A 27,292-nucleotide genomic window follows, 5' to 3' on the forward strand; every position below is an offset into this window, starting at 1 on the left:
GAGTCAGGAGGACCTGAGTTCAAATCTGTACTCAGACACTTAACACTTCCTAGTTGTGTGACCCTGGGTAAGTCACTTAACCCCAATTGCCTCACCAAAAGAAAATAAAAAAGATTAAAAAGAGAGTTTATGTTAATAAACTCCATCTCAGAGACATTTGCTCATACTCATACAGTGTCATGAATCCCATAACTGTATAAATATGTATACATGTATTGTATTTAACATATACTTTAACATATTTAACATGTATTGGTCTACCTGCCATCTGGGGAGGGGGTAGGGAAGGAGGGGAAAAGTTGGAACTGAAGATTTTGCAAGGGTCAATGCTAAAAAATTACCCATGCATATATCTTGCAAATAAAAAAAAAAAACTATAATAAAAAAAAGAAGAGGAAAAAAAAAGAATTATGAATGCAGGTTTTTCTAACTCCAAGTCCAGCAAGCTAGGCAATATTTCCTGTAGCACAATCTTATAACGTTATAAATACGTCACAATTAGTACTTGTGGAAGGAGAAGCTGGAAAATGTTAAAGGAACTCCTGGCAAGAAGAAAAGGTTTGACTCATTTTTGTTGGGTTTGGGTACACATAACTAACTATATAAATAGTTCTCTCTAGGACGGTGTAATGACAGCTGTGGTCACTGACTCATGGACACACAACAGGTATCACAAAACAAGCAGTAAGAATGGAGAGTCCTCAGCATAGCACTATAGGCTCCATAAAATCAGAATGAAGTCTGAGGGAAGGTTTCCACGCTGAATATTAAATCTCCAGGAATATAAAGCTGGACTCCCACATAAAAAAGAATCCCTTTCTGCTCTCGGGGCTGGCCTAGGAAGGCTTCAGTGAGTTAGGGAGCAGGCAATTTCTCTTCCTGGCCTCGGTTTACTTTCATTTTAAGCTTGTTTCTCTCCATATGTGATTCCTTCTTGTCCAAAGATAGAAATCAGTTTCAGTGAGTGTTTAACTTAATTTGACTGTGCCCATATATGGGCCTCGGGGATGCATTACATCAAGCAATAAGCTCTTTGCCCCTTTAGAAACACCCTCCCCAGAGACCTGGATATGGCTGTCAGTGACTATTAAAGCCAATGGTCCTATTTTATTGCTCTTTCTTATAGCATTAAAGAAGGGGGGGGAAAGGGAGGAAGGGGAGGGGGTAAAGTAAAGCAGGAGAGTGCAATTCAACAATTCTCAAGAAGAACCCCAGACTGGGAATAAGAAGACTTCTGCTTCATTTCTGCTTCAGGATTAGCTGTTGTGACAGCAAATTTGGGCAAATTATTTAACACCCCAAGCCTCAATTTGGGAAGGAGAGAAAATAAATTATTGTTTAAAAATTAATTAAAATAAAAACAAACTTGGAAATAATTTCATTGCTCATATTTCTCAAGTCTGAATTTCAGGAATCACTGAACCTTTTGGCAGCATGTCTATTAATAACAGCATTGACCAACCCAAATAATTAGCTATTAATTTCCGATTATTACCAATATATCTGTTAATAAAATAAATGATTTCTTTATAGATGTGCAGATAGCAAAAATAAATCTAGAATAGTAAAATCAAGTGACAAAATTAGTGGAAGAACTACCCAATATGCAAATGAATCAAGCATTATTAACTCTCATAATTAACTCTCCATTTCCTGAGCAGATCTGTGTTAGACCAACCATTCACTTTTGGTCCCTTGAGATAACTTGTCTAGTGTAGCTGCTTATGAAGCCAAAAGGCAATTAGCATTCATAAGCTGACTTTTCGGGTATGAAGGTAATTATTAGGATTTATGTATGTGTGTGTGTATGTGTATGTGTGTGTGCAAGTACATATGAGACATGTAAATTCTATGAGAATTTCTAATATTATTTCCCTAACGTAGATCTGATCATTGTGAGCTGACTGAAATGAAACAGCACTTTCAGGGCAGATAGGAATCTATTCACTTTAGCCCAAATCCCCTCTTTTTGGATGAGAAAATAAAAGTCCAAAAAAAGGAGTTGATTGTATCTGATTACATACTGAGAATTTTACCTACTGGGTAAACTACATATTTGGGAAAGATTTAAAAGTGTTTTCATGGACAATAAGTTGTCATACCACTTCAACTGTCTGAGACTCAGTTTGTTCATTTGTACAATATGGCAGTTGTATTAAATTATCTCTCAGAGCCTTTCAAATCCCAATAGTGCATGAATCGCTCATTATTAACACAATATACCTGGGGAGATTCAGTAGTAAGTCTATGTTTCTTAACAACGGCATGCCAGCAAGGAATTTTCTACATCCCAATGGTATAAACTGATAGCACCCAGTGGCAAGCAATTGTAAGAATTCTAGGGCATGTTGCATGCATTGTCCAGCACTGAGTGGGCACTCAATAAATACTCATTGATTGGTTAATCTCAACAGCTAATCTGTGTAGACAGAAAGGAAGAAGGAGAGGGTTTCTTTGCCTGTTTTAATTCAGAGAATTCCAGAAAATGGCCAAGTTCCTATCACGATAAAAGGAGAGAATGACATCCCAGATTTTTCCTACTGGATGTGGAAAAAGGCTAAATTTCATTTCCCTCAGAAGCAAGGTAAAGAACAAAAATACTGACTTACTTAGGATGCTCAGGATTACTTGGCAGGGATAGGGGAGACTATTCTGGCTAAGAAATATTTTCATTTTTCTAAAGCTCTTAGGCAGCATGATTCAGTGAAAGGAAGGCTTGACTTTGAGTCAGGAAGACCTAAGATGAACTTCTACTGACTGACTAAGGAAAAGCCACTTAACTCTTCAGTGTTCCTTGAAAATATCTAAAGCCAAAAGTTACAGATAGGTTTCCTCTCTGTATTGGTAAAGGGAACTTCCATACATTCCAGAAGTTCTCCCAAACTAATGAAATCTGAGATTCAGAATCCCCCAATATATCTATTATTATTGTATAAGTACAGTATCTGTATAAGCATCTTACCTTCTTACTAGATTGGTGTTTACCTTGAAGGTAGGTCTCCTATAATCGTCATTATACCATTATCACCTAAAATGGTACTCTACTCACTGCAGACATTTAATAAATATATTATTTGCAGATTATCTCTGAGTTGCTATAATTTTACAAATCTTAAGCAGGACCTCTGACCAACCATGAATTCTGAGAAGCAGGCTTTTTAATTACCCCATCTCACTCAAATTTACAGAATTAGAACAACTCCCCACAAGAGATAAACTTAAGAAAAAAACCTGCTAAGTTTCTAGTTAGTGAAAAATATATATTGAGCAACCCCCTATGTGAACTTGTCTACATCCTAGAAGGGAAAGAAAAGAAACAGAAAGCATGAGCCTGCCTTCAAGGAGCTTGCAGAAGGATATATTGTTATTCAGAAAAAGGGGTGAAATGAGGGCAGAACAAGAGACATCTAGGTGGTATAATAAAGAAAGAGAGATGGAATTGCATTCAGGAAAACCTAAGTTCAAATTGTATTCAAATATTTACTAGTTGTGGGATCCTGGCCAAATTATTTAATTTCCCTCAGTCTCAGTTAACTCATTTATAAAATGGGAGTATTATAATAGTATCTACGTCTCAGGGTTATTATAAAGATTAAATGAAATATTGTAAATAAAGTGCTTCATTCTTAATAACATATCACAAATGCAGGGTTCTACTCAGAAATGAGTTCTGCTTTTTTTTGTCAAGAACTGCTCATATGTTCATTCGATCAATGAACACTTACTAAGTGCTTAATATGAGCCAGGTATTGTGCTAAATTCTGAGGATACAAAAAGAGACAGTCCCTGACCTCAAGGAGATTACAATTTAAAGGGGAGATAATATGCAGAGAATTATATACAAAGCAAGCTATATACAGGATAAATAGGAAGTTATAACAGAGGGAAGGCACTGGAATTAAGAGAGGGTAGGGAAAGTTTCCTGTCAAAGGTGGGATTTTTCAGCTGGCAAAGATGGGGAGGAAAAGAATAGAAGAAGCTTGAGGGAGCCAAATCTCTGCTTGATTATTACAATTTCATTTTAATTAAAGTGTAAAGTTTTCAAACATTATCATTTTGTAGATCAAATGAGACAATATTTGTAAAGTGCTTAGCACAGTGTTTGGTACCTAATAGATAAAATAGAATGCTTATCCTCTTCCTCTTCTCATCGTAGACAGAAACTATAGCTGTGATTGTTTACTATAGTGCTAATTCTGACCCCATTCATTGAGCAGTGAGAGGGCAGGAAGATTCTACAGAGAAAGCCAGCGGAAGCCCAAACTCTCATCTGAGGAAGTAGAGTTGGAAGATAGGGTAGAATCCATAGGAACTCCAACTGCATCTTTTACCTAGCTCCAGTCTTTCATAAGACACATTGATTTTAACCTCTCTTTCCAGATTTATTAACTCTTCTTCACATAGTCCTTATTCTGGTCAAACTATCTGTCTACTATTTTTCCTTGGACATAACATTCCACCCCTTTGCCTTTCTCTACTCCCTTACCTCTCTGTGTCCCCCATCTCCATTCCTTATCCTGTTCCCCATGCTTAGAACACTCTCCCTCCTCTCTTTTCCCTTGTAGAAATTCTAATTTTCTTTTAAGATAGCTCATGGTATTTCCTACATGAGGCCTTTGCTGATGACCCAATTGTTAATACTTCCCATTCTGACAATTCCTTTGCATTTATTTTGTAAGTGGATCATAATTATTTAGTTGTGCACAGGTTGTTTTCCCCAAGAAGAATGTAAGCTCTTTGAAGGCAGGAACTATTTCTTTTCTTTTCTTTCTGTCTCTCTCTTTTCTTTCTTTTTTTTCTTTTTTTCTCTTTCTTCTTTCTTCCTTCCTTTCTTTCCCTTCTTCCTTCCTTTTTCTTTCTTTTTTTCTCTCTCTCCTTCTTTTCTTTCTTCCTTTCCCTTTCTGTGTATCTCTAGCACTAAGCATAGTGCCTAATATATAATAAATAATTGTCACAAATAATTGAGTGATCACAGGACTAACCATCATAAATATAGGCAGGATAAAATTTAAAATGAGCTTGAATTATTTTCCATTTGTTTTTAAACAGTTCTAAACATGTTCTCTTCAAGAACTTTTTTCCTAGCATCAAAGAAACTTTGGGAGATCAAAGAAACTAAGGTGGATCCCCATGTATACACAAGTGAACCTGACCATTATATAATTGTTCAAGGCTCATTCTTCTTTGGCCCCTAATTCTTTTGTACTCTGTTTCTTGGAGAGAGTTTCCATTGGTCCAGAAGATTACACTAGGATCTGTCCAGTTGAGGTAGCTGTGCCTTTAAATCCAAGGCACAAAACAGTGTCCATTGCCCACTCTGCACCCAGCCCACAGACAAATGCCTGCCTACCTGTGACTTGTCAGAAGGAAGATTGGGATGGACACTTCGGTAGCCCTTGGCTGCCAGGGAGGAGGGCTGGGCGTTTCCGTTTGTATCCGCACTTGAGGACAGTCTCCACTCATCTGCAACATGAAAGAGTACGACAAGTCACCAAGAATTCTCCCTGATTCCAGGGTCTTTTCCACAAGCACAAATAAAAGGCAATGAGACAGATTATTCAAAAACAAACTTACCTGTAGGGAAATTTTCTGGCTCCAGACCTAAGGGTATCACAGAGAAGGATGAAAGAAGAAGAACAAGAAGAAAAGAAAACAAAAAACAAAAACAAAAAGACAAATGCTTATGTTTGCAAGAAACCAGCAAACCCTGAGACCAAGCAAGAAACCCCAGTTTCCTGATTTCAAACACAAAATGCCTTCAGTCAGGATGGCCTAATTACCATAGGAACGAGCTCTAGCCATGATGTGCTCAGTGTCTCTGACCTTTGAAAACACAAGGCTCACATTCATAGCAATGAAGAAACAATTGTCCCTTGACATTCCTCTTTTGCAGACAAAAAAGCAACCCAACTCTCTTCTCCCAAGTCACAATTCACTCACTCACATTTTCCCTCTTGAAGCCTGATGTTAGTAAAAGAAAGAAGCCTCCTAATTCTAATTAACACTACTCAGCTAACATTTCAGACTCACAGAATTGTATTAAACAGACATGGTTTTTTCGTTTTTTGTTTTTTTTTAGTTTTGTATGTTTGTTTGTTTGTTTGTTATGAAGAGAGAGTGGCAAGTAGTTTAGGAGGGAGAAATAAAAAAATTGAAACCCAGTAAAAGCAATGTGTTAAAGAACATCTTTTTCCACCTGATTTTTCCTCACTTTTAACTAGTCTTAAAAATAGATTCCCCAAATCTGGCTAGTGTATTACTATTGTTTCCAGCACACTTTAAGTCATCCTATCTCTCTGTGATAAGATACTACTACATGAAGCTTTCTTATCCACTCCCCCTCCCCATCTCTTCTTATAAATCCTGAGCTTTTATACCATCTAGTTAACTCTTTTCTAAGTGCCAATGATACTCATAAGGTCAAATTTGTGGCAAAGAAAGATAGCTAATTCAATGGGTATCAGAAAAGAGATCGAAAAAGATCTGATCAGTCAAAACTTTACAAGGATGGACTAAATTTAATAAAGAAAAAATTGATTAGAATTAATGCAAAGTCTCCACTTGGATTCAAAAAAATCAAATACATAAGTATAGAATAAGGGTGATATTGTTAGATAATAACTGATGTAAAACAAGTCTAGGGGGCTTAGTGGAATGGAAACCCAATAAGTTAAGAGAGTAACAAGGCAAGTCAAGGAACCAATATCACCTAAGCCCATATTAATAGAAATACAAATGAGGTTATATAGTTCCATTGTATTCTATTCTAGTCAGACTGTACTTGGAATATTGTATTCAATTTTGGACACCATATTTGAAAAATGACACAGTCACTACTGGAGTGCACGAAAGGATGATCAGTCTATTGAAGTAATTAAAAATATAACCTATGAAAACTGATTGAAAGGACTAGGTTATGAAGGGTTTTAAATGCTAAATAAAGGATTTTTATCATGGGACTGATAAAGAGCTACTGGAGTTTGAGGGGCGGGAATGTTGGATTCTTGGAGGGATGGGTAGGTTAAGGAACAGAAAGGCAAGGTAAGGAATAGAAGCAAAGAAGAAGAGCAAGGAGGGAAAGGAGAAGAATAGTGAGGAAAAATAGGAAGGCAGAAAATACACAATCAGTAATTATAGCCCAGAAGGTAAATGGGATGAATTTACCCATAAAATGAAAACAGCAAGTTAAAAATTTGAATTCAGCAAGATGTTGCTTTCAGGCAATTCTTTGAAGGTGAGAAATGCACACAAAGATAAAAGTAAAGTCAGGAACAGAATTTATTATGTAAAAAAAGCAGGGATAGTAATCATAATCTCAAGTTAAAGTTAAAATAGATTTAATCAAAAGAGGAAAAATAAGGAAATTACATATCATAATTATTATTCAATATTGTTTTGGACTATTTAAAATAATTAGACAGTATAAAATACTTGAGAATATGCTGGCAGAAAGTATACAGATATAGGAATTATATAAACATAAATATAAAACACTTTTTATATAAAGTCAGATCTAAATAATTGAAGTAATATTCACTATTCATGGGTAGGTAAAGCCAATATCTGAAAAAATGGGGGCAGCTAGGTGGCTCATGGGTAGAGCACCAGCCCTGAAGTCAGGAGGACCTGAATTCAAATCTGGCCTCAGACACTTAACACTTCCTAGCTGTGTGACCCTGGGCAAGTCACTTAACCCTGATTGCCTCAGCCAAAAAAAAAAAAAAAAATGACAGTTTCATCTAATTGATTTATTTATTCAATGTCATTCCAATTAAATGATTAAAAGCTTATCTTATTGAATTAGGAACAATAATATCAGGAACTTCAGAGAAACTGGGCAAAAAGATATAAAGGAAGCAATTTAGCTGTATCAAACCTTAAACAATATAAGTTGAGAACACTAATGGATAATTTTGATTATTTTAAATTAAGATTTTCTTGTATAAAAACCAATGTAACCAAGAATAGAAGGAATACAAAAAATTGAGGGGAAAAATGATATCCAGTTTAAAATAAACAATATATAGTGATGCTCAAGAAAGAGACAAATGCTAGATTAAAAGATATAGGATAATAATTGAACCCATGGAAGCTGATAAGATTACCAGGTAAGAGAATATATATAGAAAAAAAAAGAGGGCCTAGGGTGGACCCTTTAAAAGACAACCACAGGTAGTAGGTGTAGCAGAAAGAGAAAGACGAAGAAGAATCAGTCAGACAGATAAAAGGAAAACAAGGAGAGAACAGAGAGGAGAGAGGCCCAAGAAAAGGTGATCACTGGATACTGCAAAGGGATAAAGAAGCATGAGAAAAGGAAGAAGGAATTAATTTATTTTATTTAGTTCCAGAAAAAATAGAAGGAAAGCAATAGGTACAAGCTGTAGAAAAGAAGATTTTGGCTAGATCTTTAAGTAGTGTTTTTTTAAGCTTATAACAATTAAAATAGCTTAAAAGTTAAGTAGACAGTCTTGGGAGTTCAGAAGCTTTCCATTTTTGATAAAGTCCAAATGGAGATTAAAAGATCACATTTAGGATATGTTGTAAAGGTAAGGTCTGGCTAATTGTGGGATGGATAAGGTGATCTCAGAGATTCTGTTACAATGAGAATATATGTCCTCTCTACCTCAAATGAGGTCATTTATGTGAAATTGCTCTGCATGGCCCAAGGTATTAGAGAAACAACAGGCTACTATTATCAGTCCCTTGTTTGTCCATCCTTATAACTACAATGTTTTGCTTTATAACTTCTATCCATTTCCCAAATGGATGAAAAGAAAATAGATAATTGTTGCTGGTACTCTATATTTCTTCTATGTGTTGGAACCCAAAGGGGCTAAAACATACCTGAGAATGGATCTCTAGAGTTGGAATATATTGGAAATTAAGCAATAAATAAACATACAGGGAAGGTAAAAAGATTCCATCTTGTTAGGACAAGAAGGGAATAGAAGTATGGGGAGAAAGGAATGATACATGGAGTAATGGAAAAAGATGAGTCCATATTTTATTAAATATAAGTAAGGTATATTAGAAAGTCAAAATTAGTCTTCAGTATTAGGAGGGATCCCAAAAGTCTATGAATATTAACTTATTTACTCCTTTCTGAAGTCAATTATGTTAATTACTTAATTATCAAATGTGTTTTATATCTGATTGATTTCTCAATATGAGAAACGCCTACAGCAAAACCTTAGGTATCCAAAACTTTGGAGAAGGTACCTTCTGAATAACAATATTCTGGATAATGGATTTTTTTGAAAACTTAAACACCAGATTTTATTTGCACTTAAATAATTTTGAATGAAAATCTTTCTAAAATGCAACCCAGATACCATCAAAGAATCTCAGTTAGATGAGACCTAATCTAGCTCTATCTGTCCCCTCACAAGAATCCCATCTTCAACAACAAACTCAACAAGTAGTCATCTAACCATTGTCTGAAAACTTCTAGTAAGAGGAAAATCATGAGCCCATGACCACATCAGAATTGTTCTCATTGTTAGGTTTTTCCTTATATTGAACCATCTGCCTCTCTCCAATTTCCACCCATTGTTCCTAATTTTATCATCCGCCTCCTTCAACTAAGCATGCTAAATGCAATATAACCTTTTCCGGATGACTCAGGATTACCATGTTGAATATCAATTATTCACAAGAAGGGCTTTAGGGTGCTTGCCCCATATCTTAAGTAACTCCAAAAGGCTGGACTTTTAAAAAGTTTTATGTTAGATTTTACGAGGAAAGAGGTTGATCAAAATTATCATCGCTATTTGCAACTGTTGTTTTTTGGCTTTTTTGGGAGGGTCACTTTTAACCTTCAGGTAACCATATTTTTGAAGACTTAGCTACTAAATTAAAGATGAATCACTGTAATCTGTTTCAGTCAATGTGCAATTTTTAAGCATCCAATATATGGTAGGCATGGTGAAGTTTCAATAACAATTACAAATGTTTTATCTATTGATACAATGATGTATGATTTGTATCATGGATCATCTCTCAAAAATAGCTTGCTATTTCTGTGAGGTGGGTAATTCACTTCAATTCTCTGGGTCGCACACTTCGTTATTTATGAAATGGAGATTATATTACATGTAGCACTTACCACCCCTCCCTGGACTCTTGAAGTTCAAATGAGATAGAGGTAAAGCATGTTGCAAACCTTAAAGCATTTTGTAAATATGAGTTGTTGTGGTTACCATGATAAAAACTAGAAGGTGAAGATAGAGAAGAAATCTTGATCACAAGGATTTTTTCAAATAGAAAAAAAATATGAAATTGATTATTTCTGTAGTTTCCAAATAGCATCTTCCTTATAAATTATTTTTAAGACCATAAAAATCTGAAGATCTCTTTAAATTTTCTCCCCACTCTTACTCTTCAAGGTAAGCATATGGTACCAACTTATAAGCTCTTCTATTGTTTGCTTAAGATTTCATTGTTTCCAGATGTTTTATGTCCTTCATCTCTTTGATATTCTTTTCCATTTTACTAAGGGCCAGGTGACATTCTGAGGTAATTTGTGACTAAGTTCTACAAACACAAAATACAAATGAAGATGTCTTACTCCTGGAGAGTACTTTGTATTGTACTAAGTGCCTCTTCATACATTTTGTCATTTGATCCTTAGGATAATTTAGTTTCCTTGACTTCCTTCAAATGCCAATTAAAATTTTAAGCTTCTATAAAATTTTCTTCAGCCTTCTTAATGTTACTGTCTTCCTTGTGTTGATTATTCCCCAATTTATCCTATATACATCCTCTTTGTATATTGCATATACAAGATTGTTTGCATATTAACTCTACCATTATTCTGTGAACTCTTCAAGAACTGGTATTGTCTTTTGATTTTCTTTATAACCCAATACTTAGCACAATGCCTAAACCATGGAAGCTGCTTAATAAATATTTATTGACTAAGATTTTCCAACCAGTTGTTGTACTCACTCCTTTTACAAATCAGAAAACTGAAGTTCACAGTTAGCAAGTTGGGACTAGAGCACAAGGTCCAACTCTTGGTCCAGTGGTCTTTTTAGTATATTATAATGTTCATTTCTTTATAGAATCTTTAATCCATTTAATCTTTAATCTATAAAGTTTTAAAAAATAATCTAATTGCTGCTCTGTCATTTTTCAGTCACGTCCAACTCTTTGTAACCTTATTTGAGGCTTTTTTTTTGGCAAAGATACTGAAGTAGTTTGCCATTTATTTCCTTTTCCAGGTCTTTCCAATAACCATTAGTAACTCTAATTAGAACTTGCTCTATCTTTTTCATATAAATAATTATCTAATTATCTATTAATTATCTAAATAATGTAATCATCTAACTTTAGAACAAGAAGAGATCTTAGAAGTCATCTGAGTTAAGGGGTTTTGGGGTATTTTAACTTATTAATTTTAATACTTTGATAACTGCATCCTAATATAATTTGTTTCTTTTGTAATCCTTTATATTTTATCTTATGCATTTAAAACATTATCCTGAAAAGGATCCTTCATCTCCATAAGACTTCTAGAGGGGTTCATGATCCAAAACAAAAAGGGTAAATCTGAAAAGATGTTAGCAAGATGCTTAGTTCCTTTTGCCTTATCTTTCCACCACCTGGTTTTCATATCACAACCCTTTTTTGGGCCTCATCCTAGGTCTGTTGATAATTCCTTTTTTTTTTTTTTTTTGTCTTGAGCCAATGCCATTTTTTTTTCAATGTTCAAAAGATTTTGTGTGGATCAATTCTTGGATGTACTGATAATTCCCTTTGAACTAATCTTGCTGCTTTTTGGTCAAGGATCCAAGGTTTCTAAATGAGCCATAATAGGGGGAGTTCTGAGCATTCCAAATCTTATTTATATCCTCCTGCTGGCTTTGATTAATTGCCTTCTATTTTTTTCTTATGCATTGATCAAAATGAATGATTTGTTTGAATCTTTAAACCCTTTAGTGTTAATTTTCTGAGGGCATTCTCTTGTTTCCAAGCTAATTTGAGGAAATAAGTCAACAACAAATCCAAGAATCTTTACTTGCACACAGAGGTTGTTGGGCAAGACATTTAAGATGAGTGTACATTAGCATGGAATCAGGAAAGTAAACTTAATTGAACTAGAATCAGAATATGTTTAGAAGGCAGATGATAGAATATAGGAATGAGAATCAGGTAATTGGGTATTAACCAGATAGGAAGGCTGGTTTTAGCCTGGTATGGGGCAGGGGAGGAGTCAATTTAGAAAAGTTGGTCTTCAAGGACCCACATCTGGGCAGGAAATGAGATTTTAAAAATCAGAAGCCAGACAGACAACATTCCCTTTATTCTAGGGTGGAGTCATAGACATGCTTCTGGAGAGACCAGGAACAGATGTTACTAGAGTTTTCTCAGAATGAAGGGAAGGACATGGGTTCTGAATAGAAAACCAAGGTCTCTACAACCATCTAGTAGTACGGTGGAGTGGAAATGACACTGAGACTTTCCATCTTTTTATATAAATAAGCTATTGGGGTCTAGATGATCTTGGGCAAGTAAGTGATTTACATTCTCTGACGCTCTATAGCCTCACCTATAAAATAAAGGGGTTAGATGATCCAAGAAATTTTCAAACTCATCATCCACAATTCTTTGATTACTTTGGAGAACTCAGTAATAAATAGTCTGGAATCGAGCTATCAGTTTGAGGCAAAAGTCGAAAGGTTCAAGTTAATTTCAAAGCAAAATGTTTTTCTCTCTATTCTCCCCTCCCCAACCCCTTCCCCAAGTCACAAAACTGTTGTTGGAAAGATCAAATGAGATAACTTACATGCTTTGTAAGCCTTAAAGCTCAGTATAAATGTAAGCTGATGTTATTTCTCAGAAATACCAACCATGCTAACTCTAAATAAACTAAAATTTATTTGTCAATGAATCAACAATTCTAGTTTTCTAGTCCCAGATGCTTAGATATCGGAGATAATCTAATCCATCTTCATTTTACATAATAGGAAAACGAAGACCAGAGATGAAGTGAATTGTCATAAAATCACAGGCTTATACATTAGAGCATTGTAACTCTATAGCTGAAAGGGACTTCAGACACTATCTGATTTAATACCTCCATTTTATAGCTGAGGAAATGGAGGCTCTAGCTCAGTGGTCCTCAAACTTTTTAAATAGGGGGCCAGTTCACTATCCTTCAGACTGTTGGAGGGCTGGACTATAGTAAAAACAAAAGCTCACACTCTGTCTCCGCCCCTCAGCCCATTTGCCATAACCTGGCAGGCTGTGGGCCGTAGTTTGAGAACCCCTGCAGTCTAGCTGGTTAAGTGTCTTGGCTAAGATAACACAACTAGCAAGTAGGACCACTGGGATTTGCCCCCATGTTTTCTGGCATTTTTTTTTTTTTTTTTATCATTCTCTTTTTGTTGCAACATACCAAGTAGCTCATTCACTAAGGTCACTACTGGTAAGTGTCAAGTCCAAGTATTCTAGGATTTGAACCCAGGACTTCTAAATCTAAGACCAGTGCTTTTTCTACTATGCAGCTTCTGTGTATTCCCATAAATCCTTTAGAGGGGACTGATCTAAAGAATTTACTAGTGTTCCTTTCTTTGATTCAAGAGTTATTATTGGAAGTTCATGGGCTTTTAAAAACAAATTTTGAAAACTATACTTCAACATAAGTGATTTCCTTTGTAAACCTGTGTATTTATATTTGATGTTTTTCAAAGCATTATTCTAAAAAATAGGTTTTAGCAAACTGCCAGATGACTGCTAAGAACTCTTATTCTAATACTATAATACTGCTTGAATAGCAATGTCCATCTGGTGCTTTTTATTCTCTTTAAATGAACAAACATCTTATTTTCTAGGTATTCATAAGATCAGTGGTTTTCTTCATGACACTTCTCATGGGCAAGCAATCATTGGCAATGTGTTATAGTCTATGGAGACCCACCATATGCCTTTCTATTGCCCTTTGGTTGCTTGTCATTTTGATTTTCTTAAGATCATGATATCCCATAATTTGCAGCCATATGGCATAGATAGGAGAACATTGTTAGTTAAAAAGATCAAGGCAATAAAATTTGGGAGCACTGAAACTACTGTAAAATTTCTCAAATAAGATATAGTTTAATCTTTCCTGCTACTTATTTCTAGGCCAAGTTCCCTGTCTTTCTACAATGTCTAATTGACAGACTGTAATAAAATATTGACACAGCAAGCTTCCCATAAAGCTGAATGTCATACTATCATATACACTATACTCATTTTTTAAAAACTTACTCTGTTTTTCAAGTATGGATGAGTAAGCCAGTTTTCCCCCTTTATAATAAATATTCATGTGCACAATCAAGCAAGATAAATTTCCACACTAGCCATGTCTGAAAATGTATACCTTGACTTTCTCACTACTGTGTCAAGAGGTGGGTAACATTCTTCATAATCAGTCCTCTGTAATAATAGTTGCTTATTCAATTTATCAGAATTTCTCACTCAAAAACTCATCTTTCTTTTAAATTTTTATGGTTTCTTTATAAATGTTTATAAATTGTTTTCCTATTTCTAATCACTTCACTCTGTATCAGTTCACACAAATCTTCCCACATTTCTCTAAAACTGTCCCTTCATTGTTTCTTACAGCCAATACTATTCCATGACATTCCTATCCCATGATTTGTTTAGCTATTGTGTTATTGGTGGGTACTTTCTCAATATCTAGATCTTTACCACTATAAAAGGAGCTGTTAGAAATATTTGTGTACATACAGATCCCTTTCTGCTTTTTTGGATTTCTTCAGAACATTAGTCCTATCTTTTCCAGAGTACTACAAATTTTACTGATGAGACTGTGGTGTAATGAATAACACATCATCAAAAAATAGAAGCACATGAATAACAGAGAATCTTTGTATCTGGACTTCCATCCAGAACACCTTTCAAAACATGGGTGAATACCTTAGGTAAACATAATTCTCTCTGCTTTATATCTCACTTGTCATCAATACTTAGTAAGATTTCCAAACACAGTTATTTGATTCAGTAGATGGAATGCTAGGTCTGGAGTCATCCATCTGGGTTCTAATCCAGGCTCAGATACTTACTAGCTATGTAACCCTGGATGAGTCATTTAATCCTATTTTCCTCAGTTTTCTCATCTGTAAAATGAGTTGAGAAGGAAAAGGCAAACCACTTTAGTGTCTTTACCAAGAAATCCCAAATGGGGACATGAAGAGTTGTGTATACTGGAAAATGAATGAATAACAATATCTCTATGGTCACAGTGAGAGTCATACTGTATAACTATAATTTGTTCAAGGATGAACAAATTGGATCTCTTGGACTTCATTTTGTTCTCCTGAAGCAAATGATTTTCATAGCAATTTAAATAACTAAATAAATTGGAGCACATAGATATATGTAATGGAATAATCCTGTGCTGTAACAAAGGACATACATAATAAATAATTATGGAATTGATAAAAATGGAGAAAACTAAACCAAGAAAAGAATATGCACAATGAATATAAAAATATAAATAGAAAGAACAATCACTAAACAATGGAAACTGAATATTTCAAAATTATAAAGAATAAACTTGTCTCCAAAGAAGTCCTAAAACACCTTTGCAAAATTGTAGAGTTTGTTGAATTTCTCCTTTTCTTTTTCATTTACAAATTCTTTTTTATGATGTATAACTGTCTGGAAATAAAAGGAAATGGGGAAAGTCTAGACAATGTTAAAAATTTTTTTTGAAAACAAAGAGGCATCAATAAACAATACTAGCAGGATTTAATGCTCTTTATACCACTTGTACAACCATGAGGGTGTGATTTGCTGTTGAAAATCATTTGCAAATGTGCTTGCTTCTTCCCTTCAAATCATCTTTATTTATTTATTTATTTTGATTGATTAATTAATTAATCTATCTCTTTTTAATTTGGGGAGAGGGGGTAAATCAAAGATACCTTCCATGAATGCAGGGTTCATTTTACAGAAGGAAAAGTGTTAGAGAAGAGAAGAGGCCTATGAGTCGGTAAAAAGGGATTTTTTTCTTGGTCATCTGTATTTTGAGAGTGGAAATACCATTTATATTCTTTTGCATTTTTTTGGAATTCTTTCTCTTTAAGATCCCTTGAGGATTGCGCCACCTTCAGGACAGATTTTGTCTGGGTATATATTTCAATCAATTGAAGATATTCTCAGTTGTATCTTCTGAAGTCTCACTGACCCTCCCTCAGTGTTGCATCAGGTCTGAGGGTTCCTGATTGTCACTAATAAAAAAATAGCTAATAATAAAAACTACGAGGTGTAGCGAGCTGTCGTCTCCAGAAGCTGCTGGATCGCTCTCTGGGAAGAGATCTGCTGTGTCTACTCAAATCTCTCAGACAGATTCTTCTTCCTGTAACGAACCTTTGTCTCCAGGCAGTTGCTGTTAACTCTTGTCCTTAGAAGTGACTTCCCTTCCTGCAGAGAGCCCCGTCAGGCCTGATGTAATGCAGAGAGTCTTCCTCTTGAATCCTGGCTCTGAATCTCCTCCAGCTCCTATCCTTCTCCAGGCCGATCTGCTCTGCGCCCAGTGCTGTCCTCTCTTTTATTCTCCCAGAGAATGGGCGTGGGATAATGCAAGGGCTTCTGGGAAGAACCACCTCAGCCAATGAGCTTGCCCCCTCTATCAAGTCAACCTGAGTTCTCACCTTGTAACTATCCAGACAACCTCAGTTCTCACTTAGTAATCCTAACAACGAGGACCATGCAATTTCATGCCTATTTGCAGCTGTCCTTCCAGTTTAATCTACAAATGCTCTCAGCTTGATCTGGCTTAGCTGAATCTCATCTGGTTTTGTTTTCCAGTGATTTATGAGTCAAAACTACTTATGATTTTCTACCATCCTCCTCCCCTCTTCTGGTTTGCACATGATATAATCTAAAGTGCTGTTGTTCTTGACCATCATATTTCTCTGTTTGATAAGAATAAGTATTGCTGGCTGAACTGATTTTGGACTCTTTCAGTCTCTTCAATTGGAGCCATTAATTTGCTTTGGTCAAATTTCTCTGAAAAAAATGGGGATGGGGATAGTGAGAATCAATGTCTTCACTTTTAACCATTTTTTTTTCCCCTTGGGGATGGCTGTTAATTAACGGGGCTGGCTGTTGTCAAAAAAAATGCAACACATTCTTCCCTTAACTCAGGATTATCCCAGAATTTAGAGCAGGAACAAACCTTAGAAGTCATCCTCTTCATTTTGGAAAAGAACAAGCTGAAGCCCCTAAAGGTTACCTGTCTTGATCAAAGTCAGAAAAATACTAACAGAGGTAAAAATTACCTCCAAATTCCTCCAAATTCAACCCATCATTCTTTCCACTATATCACACTAATTTAGTATTTACTTAACCAGTCAATGATCTTATTATACACCAGATTAGATCTGAAGTATGTGGATTATTACAAAAGATAAAATTGATACTTAAGCAGGGTCATTCATGGAAATGTGTTAAGGAATCCTGATGAAAGAAGAGCAAGAATTAAGGAATTAGAGCAAATAGAAAATTTAAAAAGTCAGGTGATAGAGGCTAGATGAGAAAAAATAGATATTGGGGGCAGAGCAAAGAGAAGTTCAGTGCCAATAAAAACCTGGGAGAATTTTAGGAGTTGAGAATTATAGCTTAAGATGGGTTAGATAATTGGGAGATAATCACAAAGTAAGAAAATCCCAGTAAGACTAGGGCATGGCAGGCAGACAGCCTGGTAGAACTGAAGTGTGACAATAGCAATCATGAAAGAACCGATTTTGAGGAAGCTGCACTTCTCAGCCCGAGATAACTTTATTCTTCTTTTACTCTAAGAAGATCCAAACCCAAGCAAGCTCAGCCTGAAGTTCCTTACATCATGCTAAATAAAAGCATCTGGCTAAGCAAGGAGGGCAAAAAGTGTATGTCACATAAGGTTCTTTCCTAAGATGATTCCCTGATACTCAGTCTTCCCAGACATTGCTGCCAGATTAATTACCCACAATGTTTCACCCTATCACTGACCATTCCATCTATGTGTATGCAAGGCAAGTGTGGACCAACAAACTACTGCAATCCCACAAGTGGTCAAGGAGTCTGGATTTAAGACCAAGAAGACAGCAGCCCTCTTGTGTCATTAACTGCTCACCAATTTCAAGCATGGTCAAGGACAAAGTCAAGATGCAGGAAGGGTGGGAGCAGGAGGTAGGTATATTAAGAGAACAACCTCACTCTTCCCCAATGTTCCCCACCTATTTTTGTTCCTTAGTATCATTACTTACTATTTTAATGACTGGACTACCTTGCTGGTTCACTTCAGCACATGATGTTCTATTACTCATACGTCTTAATCTGTTGTTCCCCATTTTGTATTTGAGTAGTTTGGTGCTTCCCCTTAAGCACTGGCCCCGTATCTGCTTTACTGAAAGTTTGTTTTTGCTCCCTCCTACCCATTGCTGAGTTATTTTGTATTTATGTGTTTATTTTTTATGTAATTATATATATATATTATAAACCTATATGCAGCCTTCCTCACTAGAATATAAGCTATTTGAAGACAGAGAATGTTTCTTTTTTATCTTTTCATCCACAGTTCTTTAGGATAGTAGCTGTCACAGAATACCCAGCTTCTTAAAATACTTAAAATACCCTATATAGGGTCTTGTTAACTCAGTCTGGAGGTTGAAAAATTATGATTTATTACCAATAAATATTTGATTTGTATATCTATTTTATATATCTATATCCTATATAAAAACGGGAGTTTCCAGTGGAAAAAGTTTAAGAAGTCTTAATGTAGAAGATGCTTAATAAATACTTATTTCATTTTAACTAGACTGCGACTTCCATTGTTATTTCAAGTCCCTAATTCCCTACTGAGAAATAGGAAGTGACCATGTGTGCATATGACATAGCAAACTGGGAAGTGTGTTGTTTCCTTCAAGTACACGTTTTAGATGTGACAGAGCTTGCCAAGAGTCATCAATCATTATTGATGGTGCTGGAAAGAATCTGAAAGCATTTCAGAGACTGGGAACTTTTGGGTTGGAAAGTGAAGACTTTTGAGCTACATAAAGGTAGTCTTGTTGAGTAAGAAAAAGTAGGATACAGAAGATGAATAGATATTCATAGGCATGATATTATGGAAATATATTGTACTTGTATAAAATTGCCTGCTGTCTCAGAGAGGGGAGAAAAAAGGAAGAGGAAGAAAGAATTTGAAATCCAATTTAAGAAAAAAAGAACTAATGTTAAAAATTGCTATTACATGTAATCAGAAAAAATATTGTTTTAAAAAACTCAAAAAGAACTCAATTCTAGATATAGATGTATAATGATAGAGGAATAGAAGAGTACCCATAAAGACTGAGACAATGGAAGTAGACTTGTCAAATATCAAAAATATTTTAAACTCAATATTGCACAAAGTAGAAAAAAATTGTAGTATGGTCCAGAGGAGGGCAATTAAGATGATGGAATGTCTAGAAGTCGTAGCCTTTGAGAAACAATTGAAAGATTAAAACAAAGATTATTAACTCAGAATCTATGACTACATTTCAATATAATTTCCTTTGTAATGTTATGTATTCTATTTAAAGTTTTAAAAATATTCTTCTGAGAACGGTCCATGATAGAAAGAAGGGTAAAGACAACTTTCATTAGAGGAATTTTAGCCTTGTCATTCCCACTGCCCCACCCATCCTGGCCAAGTTCTGTTCCAGAATAAGGGTCCATATTGTTCCTGATCTTTAAATATCTGGACCCTAAGGACTCTTGGCTGGAGAACAGGGGAGGTCCCCTTAAATAACAGAGCTGGCCATCTTCCAGAGAAGATTCAAGTTTCCCGACTCATCCAGTTCCTTTCTTCCTGCCTCCAAAGCTGGCCCTAGAATTGATCTGTGGTCCCCAGATGTCTCTCCCAGGCCCAGTGTTTTTACCCTACTATTCTCCTGAGGGCCTCAAGACCAAGCCCTGGCAAAGCAATTCTCTTCCACTCCCAGCTGTATCCTAAATAGATCCCATTTGGGGGGAGTTTGGGTAGGATCAGAGACACTGGGGTCCTCAATAGATATGTACCCCGCCTCCCCTAAGCCACAAATAATAACAAAGAACAACTCCAGAATGCCAGCTGGCATTCACACTGAGGCACACAAGTACCTACTGATCTAAGGCTGTGTAGTCGTAGCAGCCAAGCTCAAGGAAAAGCACCTGGAGATGTAGGTGCTTCTTAGGAACACTAAGTGGTAACCAGATAATGTATTTCAGATCCCTTTGAAAAGTAGCAAGATGGCATCCTACATCATCCAATTTCACTTTAAGAACTACTTCTATCTGGTGAGAAAAATGCACCTGGTTTACTTTCGGATTGCACGGTCTCCTGGGGGCTCACAGGACTGGCACTCGGTGATTCCCTGTGCGTGGAAGAGGCCCGTAGGGTCACCATTCCTTTTCCAGTGCAAATCTTGGTAGGGTCCATGTCTGGAAAGAAAGGACCCAAAGGAGAATGCTGAAAAATGCAAAACAGCAGCAGGATAGAGTTGGCTAAGAAAACAGTAACAGATTGGAAGTCAGTAGAACAAACTTACACCCTGTGAATCCTCCAAACAATTTTTACTGATGCAAATTAACCTTTGTCTACAAATCTTTCTCTGGGAAGCATCCACAATTTATTTTGTTGAAGCTGGGGGTTGGGTAGGGAATATCAAGACAAACTGTAAAATACAAATAAATGTAGGACCCCTATAGAGAGCTAAATCAGTTTTTAAAATGTAAACATGTTTTTTTCCCTTGATGAAATTCATTATCGGTCTGTTTTCTCTATTGAGATTGAGAAAGGACTGAATAAGATTCTTCATGCTTAATAACCATCCTTTTAATTTGGTACAGCAGGTCATGCATGAATTGTTTAGTCCTAGAGAAACCCATCACCTTTTTTTTTTTTTTTTTTTTTTTTAAAGAAATACCTCTCAGGATCAGATCAAGATCCTGGAGACAACTAAACAGAAAAAGTCTCACCTGTGGAAAAAAAAAAGTATTGGGTTTCAAGGGTATTAATAGTTCCTCCAGATGAAGGGAATTAGTGGAATAATGTAACCTAAGAGAAAATATCTAGAAAGCCTAAGCTTTCCAAACCTGTTTGAGCTCAAGCCTGAAGCACTATGATCTCTTATCTTTATTTTCATAAATCCTTAAACAGTCCCCAAATACCTTTAAGAACCATCTGATTTGGAAAGATTTAAAAATAAGCCACAATAAATTTGGTCTAAACTGATCAAGACCTGAGGCAGACAAGTGTAGAAGGTTAGGTTGATTCTGTTCAACAAGACTGAATTATGGTCATTTTAGTAACCATGGAAGCCTTATTTTCTGCTTTGCTTCTATCCCCTTTTTTGACTAAGAATACAGGGGATTGAGATTCATTTCAGGGAGTTTCCATTGAGTTGGAGTGAGGGGACATTGATCCATCCAATTCCCTTCCTACTCCCAGGTCAGAGAAAAGTGAGACATTTTTATTCTGCTTTTGACTCAGAAGGGTCCATTTTCTGATTTGCAATGAGAAGCTCATTGGTACCATGTGTCACGACAGATCTGCACAATAGATACCCCATCCAAATGCAAATAAAACATCACTGGTTCTTTCTCATTTGAAAAAAAAATCTGGAGGAGGATGTAAAAATTTGATCAATTCATAAAGTTAACTAATTAGGAAATCTACTTGCTCTGCCCATTTGGAATAATATAACTTACAGCAAATGTCTATGGCCTGTCTTTTTTCTACATAAAGGTAAAATGTAAGATTGATGGATATTTTACTTTGAGTATGTTTCCTGGAACTCATAACTTGGACATCAGAGACAGGAAATCATGGTAGCCTTAAGAGTAAGCCAGTCAAATGTGCTTTGGGAAATATCCTAATGAGCATGGTGATGACTTGGTTCCTACAAGAGATAATTACTAAGGCAGGCCTGGGGTGGGAGATGCAGGTTGGGATTGGAGAAGGGTGTGCGTGGAGAGCCAGAATAACCCCTTCAGACTCAGCCCAATGCAGAAGATCACTACAAGACCCCATCAGTTTTGCCCCCAGACTGGAGTTCTAGGAAAAATGAGAGACATTGGGTAGTATTAAGTGTCTCAGACCATCAGACCCTTCCTAGAGTAGAGTTCATTTTGAATATTTGACCCAACACCCAAACTGAGCCATCTTCTCAAGGGCAAAGAATTTTTTATTCTCTTCGTTACTATCAGAAATTTGCTAGTTCATGGAAATACATACACATACACATACATACACATATACTACATATTCCCTTATATGGAGAACACAATTGAAGGGGATAAGAGGCAGAATGACAGAGAAAGGAAGGAAAAGGAGAAAACATCTTTAACATGAAAAGAAGGAAGTAAGATTAAGCCTAAAGGTGTCTTTTAGAATAGATTAAGAAATAAAAATATCCACAATCTGGAGGAAAGGTTAAGGGGAGGGGAGTGGAGAAGAAACCAAACCACCGTACCCAAAGAGGAGAGATACCTGTAGGGAGGACTAGGCCAGAAGAGTTTGTCACTTTCTTCACAGGAATTATTTTAACAGCAGAAATAGAGCGTGCACGTAAAGGGTCGTCAGTAGCTGAAAACACAAAAGGGCAAATGGTGCACCCAAAAGACCATTTGGGAAACATTCAGGCACTTGAGGAAACCAGCAAGGACAATAGCAGGAAGCTGCATACACATACACGAGAACACTCCTAAGAGCAGGAGATGCAACAAGTAAAAATAACTCCCTTTCCCTGGTGATCCATGCACCAAATCGGGGGACGGCCACCCAGCTGCAGGCAGGTACCAGAGCAATGAACGGATCTTAGGAATACAGTCCGTTTAGTCAATGGGAGGGGAGTGCATTCCTGCCTTGAAATATGGCGTCCCACTGGAAAAGACCTGGTGGTACTCCATCTGAGCAATCCACACCCACCAGAACCACCCATGTGGATCCCATCCCATCTTGCCTCAGTTGCTTCAATATTGTATTGGGTTTCCTCCAAATAGCCCTTTCCTTTTCCTATCCACCCTCCATGTAACTATCAACTTGATATTGCTAAAGTATTCACTTGAACATGCTACTTCTCTGCTCAGGAAGCTTTAATGACTCCCTATTGCCTCTGGGTAAAAGTAACTTTCCAGGCTGAGTAGACATTACTTCCTATACATTAGCAGATCTGGCCCATTTGTTGCTCCTGATACACAAATCCCCATTTCCTATCTCCATGCCTTTGTCCAGAATATATTTCTTCCTCTTCCCTGATTTTTGGAACCTCTTATCTCCTTTTCAGTTCAACTCCTACAAGAGGGCTTTACTGATTCCCTCCAGTGGTTATGGTTTTTCTCTGAAATGAATTTGAATTTATTTTGTATATGTTGACACATATCACTACCTGATCTCTACAAAATGTATTTTTTTGAAGGTGAGAGTAATTTTTTCTCGAGTTTTTATATCCCTAAAACCAAGCTGAGTGCCTGGTACACAGTAAGTGTTTAGCAAATGCTTGATGAATCCAGTTGTAGAGGCCCAGAAGGAAATACTTTGGACAAGTATACCTGGGACAACTGGAAGGAGAAAGACAGACTGGGGCCCATCTATCTACTGTAGCTGCAACCACCCCACCCCCAACCCCCCCTGACCCAGGTAAGTTTTCCCTAGTGAGCTCTCTGCTCTGACATTTTATATTCTGGCCTCATAATACTCACACCCTACATCTTCTGCATTTTTTGAATCTACTCTTTTTTATCCAAGGATTTTCAAGGACGCAATCCCTGATTCCTAATATATATAGACTAGAAGAAACCCAAAAATAGATAGACCAAAACACCTGAAATGAAAGCCTTTATGAACAATTGGGACACAAATGGGGGGTAGGTACATTTGAAATACCACTGACCCTAGTCTTAAAATCCTCATATGCAAGAAGCTATGGGTTTATCGTATTTTTGAATCTGTTCCCTGCTACCTACTGTCACCTCATTAGAGATAGCTCTCACTCTTAAATATTTCATTCAGTTCTAAGCGTGGTAAGGGGCATCCCAGCTTCTTCTGTATCTTTGGCATTTGACAGAGAGATTTAGAAATAAATCCCTTTATGCTCCCAACCCTGCATCCAAACAGGGGAGTTCAATTTTCTTACCACACTACTCAGCACCAATGGGTAGAGGGCAATCAGTGGGAAAAAGGTGGAGAGAGGCAAAGACTCAGAATCAAGGGGAGGAATTGTCTCTTGTCTTCCTCTATACCCCCAGAACTTAGCACGCTGCCTGGGACATAATAAGTGCTTAACAAATGTGTGCTGGTTGATTAATAACTAATAATTAACAATAATTTGTTAACCATCATAAGTTATTATACCTTAATAATTATTATCTAATGTGTTACTCTTTAATAAGATGATGATGATTTTGCTAAATTGGAAGCTTGGATCCTTTTAAATTAGCCCCCGCAGGTGATACATTTTGAGCATCAGTATCTTACCTGTGCATTTTCATCCCCAGCCTCCCAATCAGGGACTGCTTTGATCTGGTAATTCCTTTCCTAACCCTGTTCCTGCCTCAACTGATCTAGTCCCAAGGCTCCCAACTGAGCTCAAATGGGAAGATGAACCCCTTTTTCTTTCCTTTCCTTCCTAGCCTCTGGCTCTACTGGAAATGATCTGGCAAAATCTTCAATGTACTCCTCTCCTTCTACCCTCCTCCCCCAAGTTATTGTCATCACTGCTCCCTGTAGGCTTCTTCCTCTACTTTGAGACATCATTCCCCTGGCTCCTCCTACCATCTCCCTAAGAATTTCCCAGCTCCATCCTCCTCCACCTTGGCTTAAAGCCCTGGGGACTAACACTCGTAATACTGAGTAGTAAATGAAAGCAACAGCCAGGCCAAGTTTTAGCAGCAAACACCTTTTATAGCCACAGAAATCTCCCCCAGCCCTGTGCTAGCCCTTCCCTGGTGCATCTCCTTCCTATACCCCCTTTCCTCAGGCCAAATTACCTCCTTGCCCCACAAGGAAAATTAATATGAATAATAGCAATCACAATAAAAAACAGCCCATGTCAAACTTTCCAGCACCCTTTTTAAATGTCTGCTATCTGCATTTTGGTTATTTATTTATTTTAAAGAGGGCATACACCTACTTTCACGTATGTAGTTCTTACTACTTCTGTGCTAGTCTTATTTGACATCTGTGGTTCACTCTTGCGGATTTTTATCACAAAGAAACACAAGTAATGGATGCAGGGATCATCCTGATAAACAGCATTCTTATATGTGATTAGCTTACTTTTCAAAGAATCAAAAAAGGGTGTAATATGTTTCATGATAAAACTATATTGAATGTTATTTAATTTTGTTTAATGAGTTAGGATTCTAACAATTTATTACAAACTCCAATCATCATTTATCATGTTACTAAATCATTATATGCCTTTCTGGTCTCAGTTTCCTTACCCGTTAATAAGGAAAATGAGCCACCTAAATTAGATGATCTCTTTCAACTGTCATATTTTATTATTCTACTGTAAATGTAATAATAAATTATAATTTATAATTATATATTTATAATTTATAATAAATAATTTATAATAAATAATAAATGTAGAATTAAATGCATTTAATAATTTGTGGCTGGAAACTTTTTTTTAATGACCAAAATACCACATATGCTTTATTTAGCCACAGTTCAGTAATATATATTAATACTTTCATTTTAAAGTTGAAGAAAATGAGACTTAGAGATACACTGTTAGATAATCTGCCCAAAATCTTGCTCACTCAATGATGGAACTGGGTCTTTTGACTTCTAATCTGTCTGGGCAATACTTCTTTTAAATCACTGGGCAGGAAAGGTTAGATGAGGTGGGAAACTTCAACACTGTGGATACATTGAACTGGAAGCTTCAAGACTACACAATACTTCTGTGATCTTGGGACTACTCCAGTCTTCAACTTTCTCACCTGTAAAATGGGAGTTGGACAAGATGACATCAAAAGTCCCTTCCAACATTAACTCTATAGTCCTATAAATCATTAGTTGGGATGATATGAGGAGGTGGTTGGACTATATTACCTTTAGTTTCTTTGTCAGATGCAATATTCTACAACTCATGGTAGAATAATTAATGGCATAGTAGGAAAAAAAAACCCTATAGACTTGGAAGTTGGAAATCTGTGTTTAAATGCAGGTTTAGTCACTTCTAAGGTGTATAATACATAGCAAGTCACTTCATTTCTCTAGGTTCAGTGTTCTCATTTGTAAAATAAACAGGGTAGATTTGATGCCCTCTAAGATCACTTCTAGCTCTACTATTTAGGGTTTGGATAAGACAATTAGAACTCCAAGGAAAATGTTAAGCCAGGCTCTTGGGGGACCACTTACTAAACTGAGAATCAGAAAACCTGAATTTATTCCCCTCTTTGCCATTAGTTTACTGTATGACTTTGAAGACAAGTCACTTTCTCTTTTCTGTGCCTCAGTTTCTTTAGCTGTAAAATAAAGCAATTTGCTTAGATTCCCTTCAAAATTCCAAGGTTCCTTCTAGTCTTAACCATAAGTTAAACATATCCTTTGCTAAGTATTTTCCTATACCATGTCTAGAATGGTGGGTCTTAGTTTTCCAAGTCTCCCTACCTTTTTCTTGACCATTACTGGTTGAAGTCAGCCCATTTACCACTGTTTTGGAAATATCAACTTCACATTCTGAAAAAAAGAACAAAAGATAAAACAAGGGAGTGCAGAAAAGATGATTAACAGCACATTCAGTTCAATCTACAAACTGCTCCTGTGTTGCCCCAGACTATGTTTATCAAGCTTGGATTTACTATCCCTAGAGTACTGAGAAAAACATTTGATGAGATTGTGTAACCTGGAACTGTGAATAACCCAGTGACAACCTGATGGAGGTGAGTGTGCATGAAATAAGCCAATCTCTCTTCCATCAAGAACCTCCTCTTTCTGCAATCTCCTTCCCACCCTTAAAAAAAATCTGTTGAAATATTACATGTGAAAAGCTACTAGAAATAATTCAAAATTTCAGCAAAGTGGCAGGATACAAAATAAATCCACATAAATCCTCGGCATTTTTATATATCACTAACAAAATGCAACAGCAAGAGATACAAAGAGAAATTCCATTCCAAACAAATGTTGAGAGTATAAAATATTTGGGAATCCATCTACCAAAGAAAAGTCAGGAATTATATGAGAAAAATTACAAAACACTTGCCACAAAAATAAAATCAGATTTAAATAATTGGAAAGACATTCAGTGCTCTTAGATAGGCC

General features: G+C 36.4%; 1 protein-coding gene across 4 annotated transcripts in view; it reads right to left on the bottom strand.

Moving 5' to 3' along the window:
* Positions 1-27,292, bottom strand: part of SORBS1 (sorbin and SH3 domain containing 1) — a 291,490-nt gene that overhangs the window by 116,734 nt on the left and 147,464 nt on the right. For 2 of the 4 annotated variants that reach the window (XM_074295931.1, XM_074295929.1), the window contains exons 5-7: positions 26,639-26,707; positions 20,326-20,454; positions 5,351-5,463 (exon numbers count right to left, since the gene is read on the bottom strand). In XM_074295931.1, the coding sequence (XP_074152032.1) occupies positions 5,351-5,463; positions 20,326-20,454; positions 26,639-26,707 (311 nt within the window). Of the gene's footprint in view, positions 1-5,350; positions 5,464-5,574; positions 5,602-20,325; positions 20,455-22,504; positions 22,601-26,638; positions 26,708-27,292 lie in introns of all 4 variants that reach the window. The other 2 variants (XM_074295928.1, XM_074295930.1) reach the window with 2 other exon arrangements.

This window comes from Sminthopsis crassicaudata, chromosome 2 (genome assembly GCF_048593235.1).
Source record: "Sminthopsis crassicaudata isolate SCR6 chromosome 2, ASM4859323v1, whole genome shotgun sequence".
In the NCBI taxonomy this organism is placed as follows: Eukaryota; Metazoa; Chordata; class Mammalia; order Dasyuromorphia; family Dasyuridae; genus Sminthopsis; species Sminthopsis crassicaudata.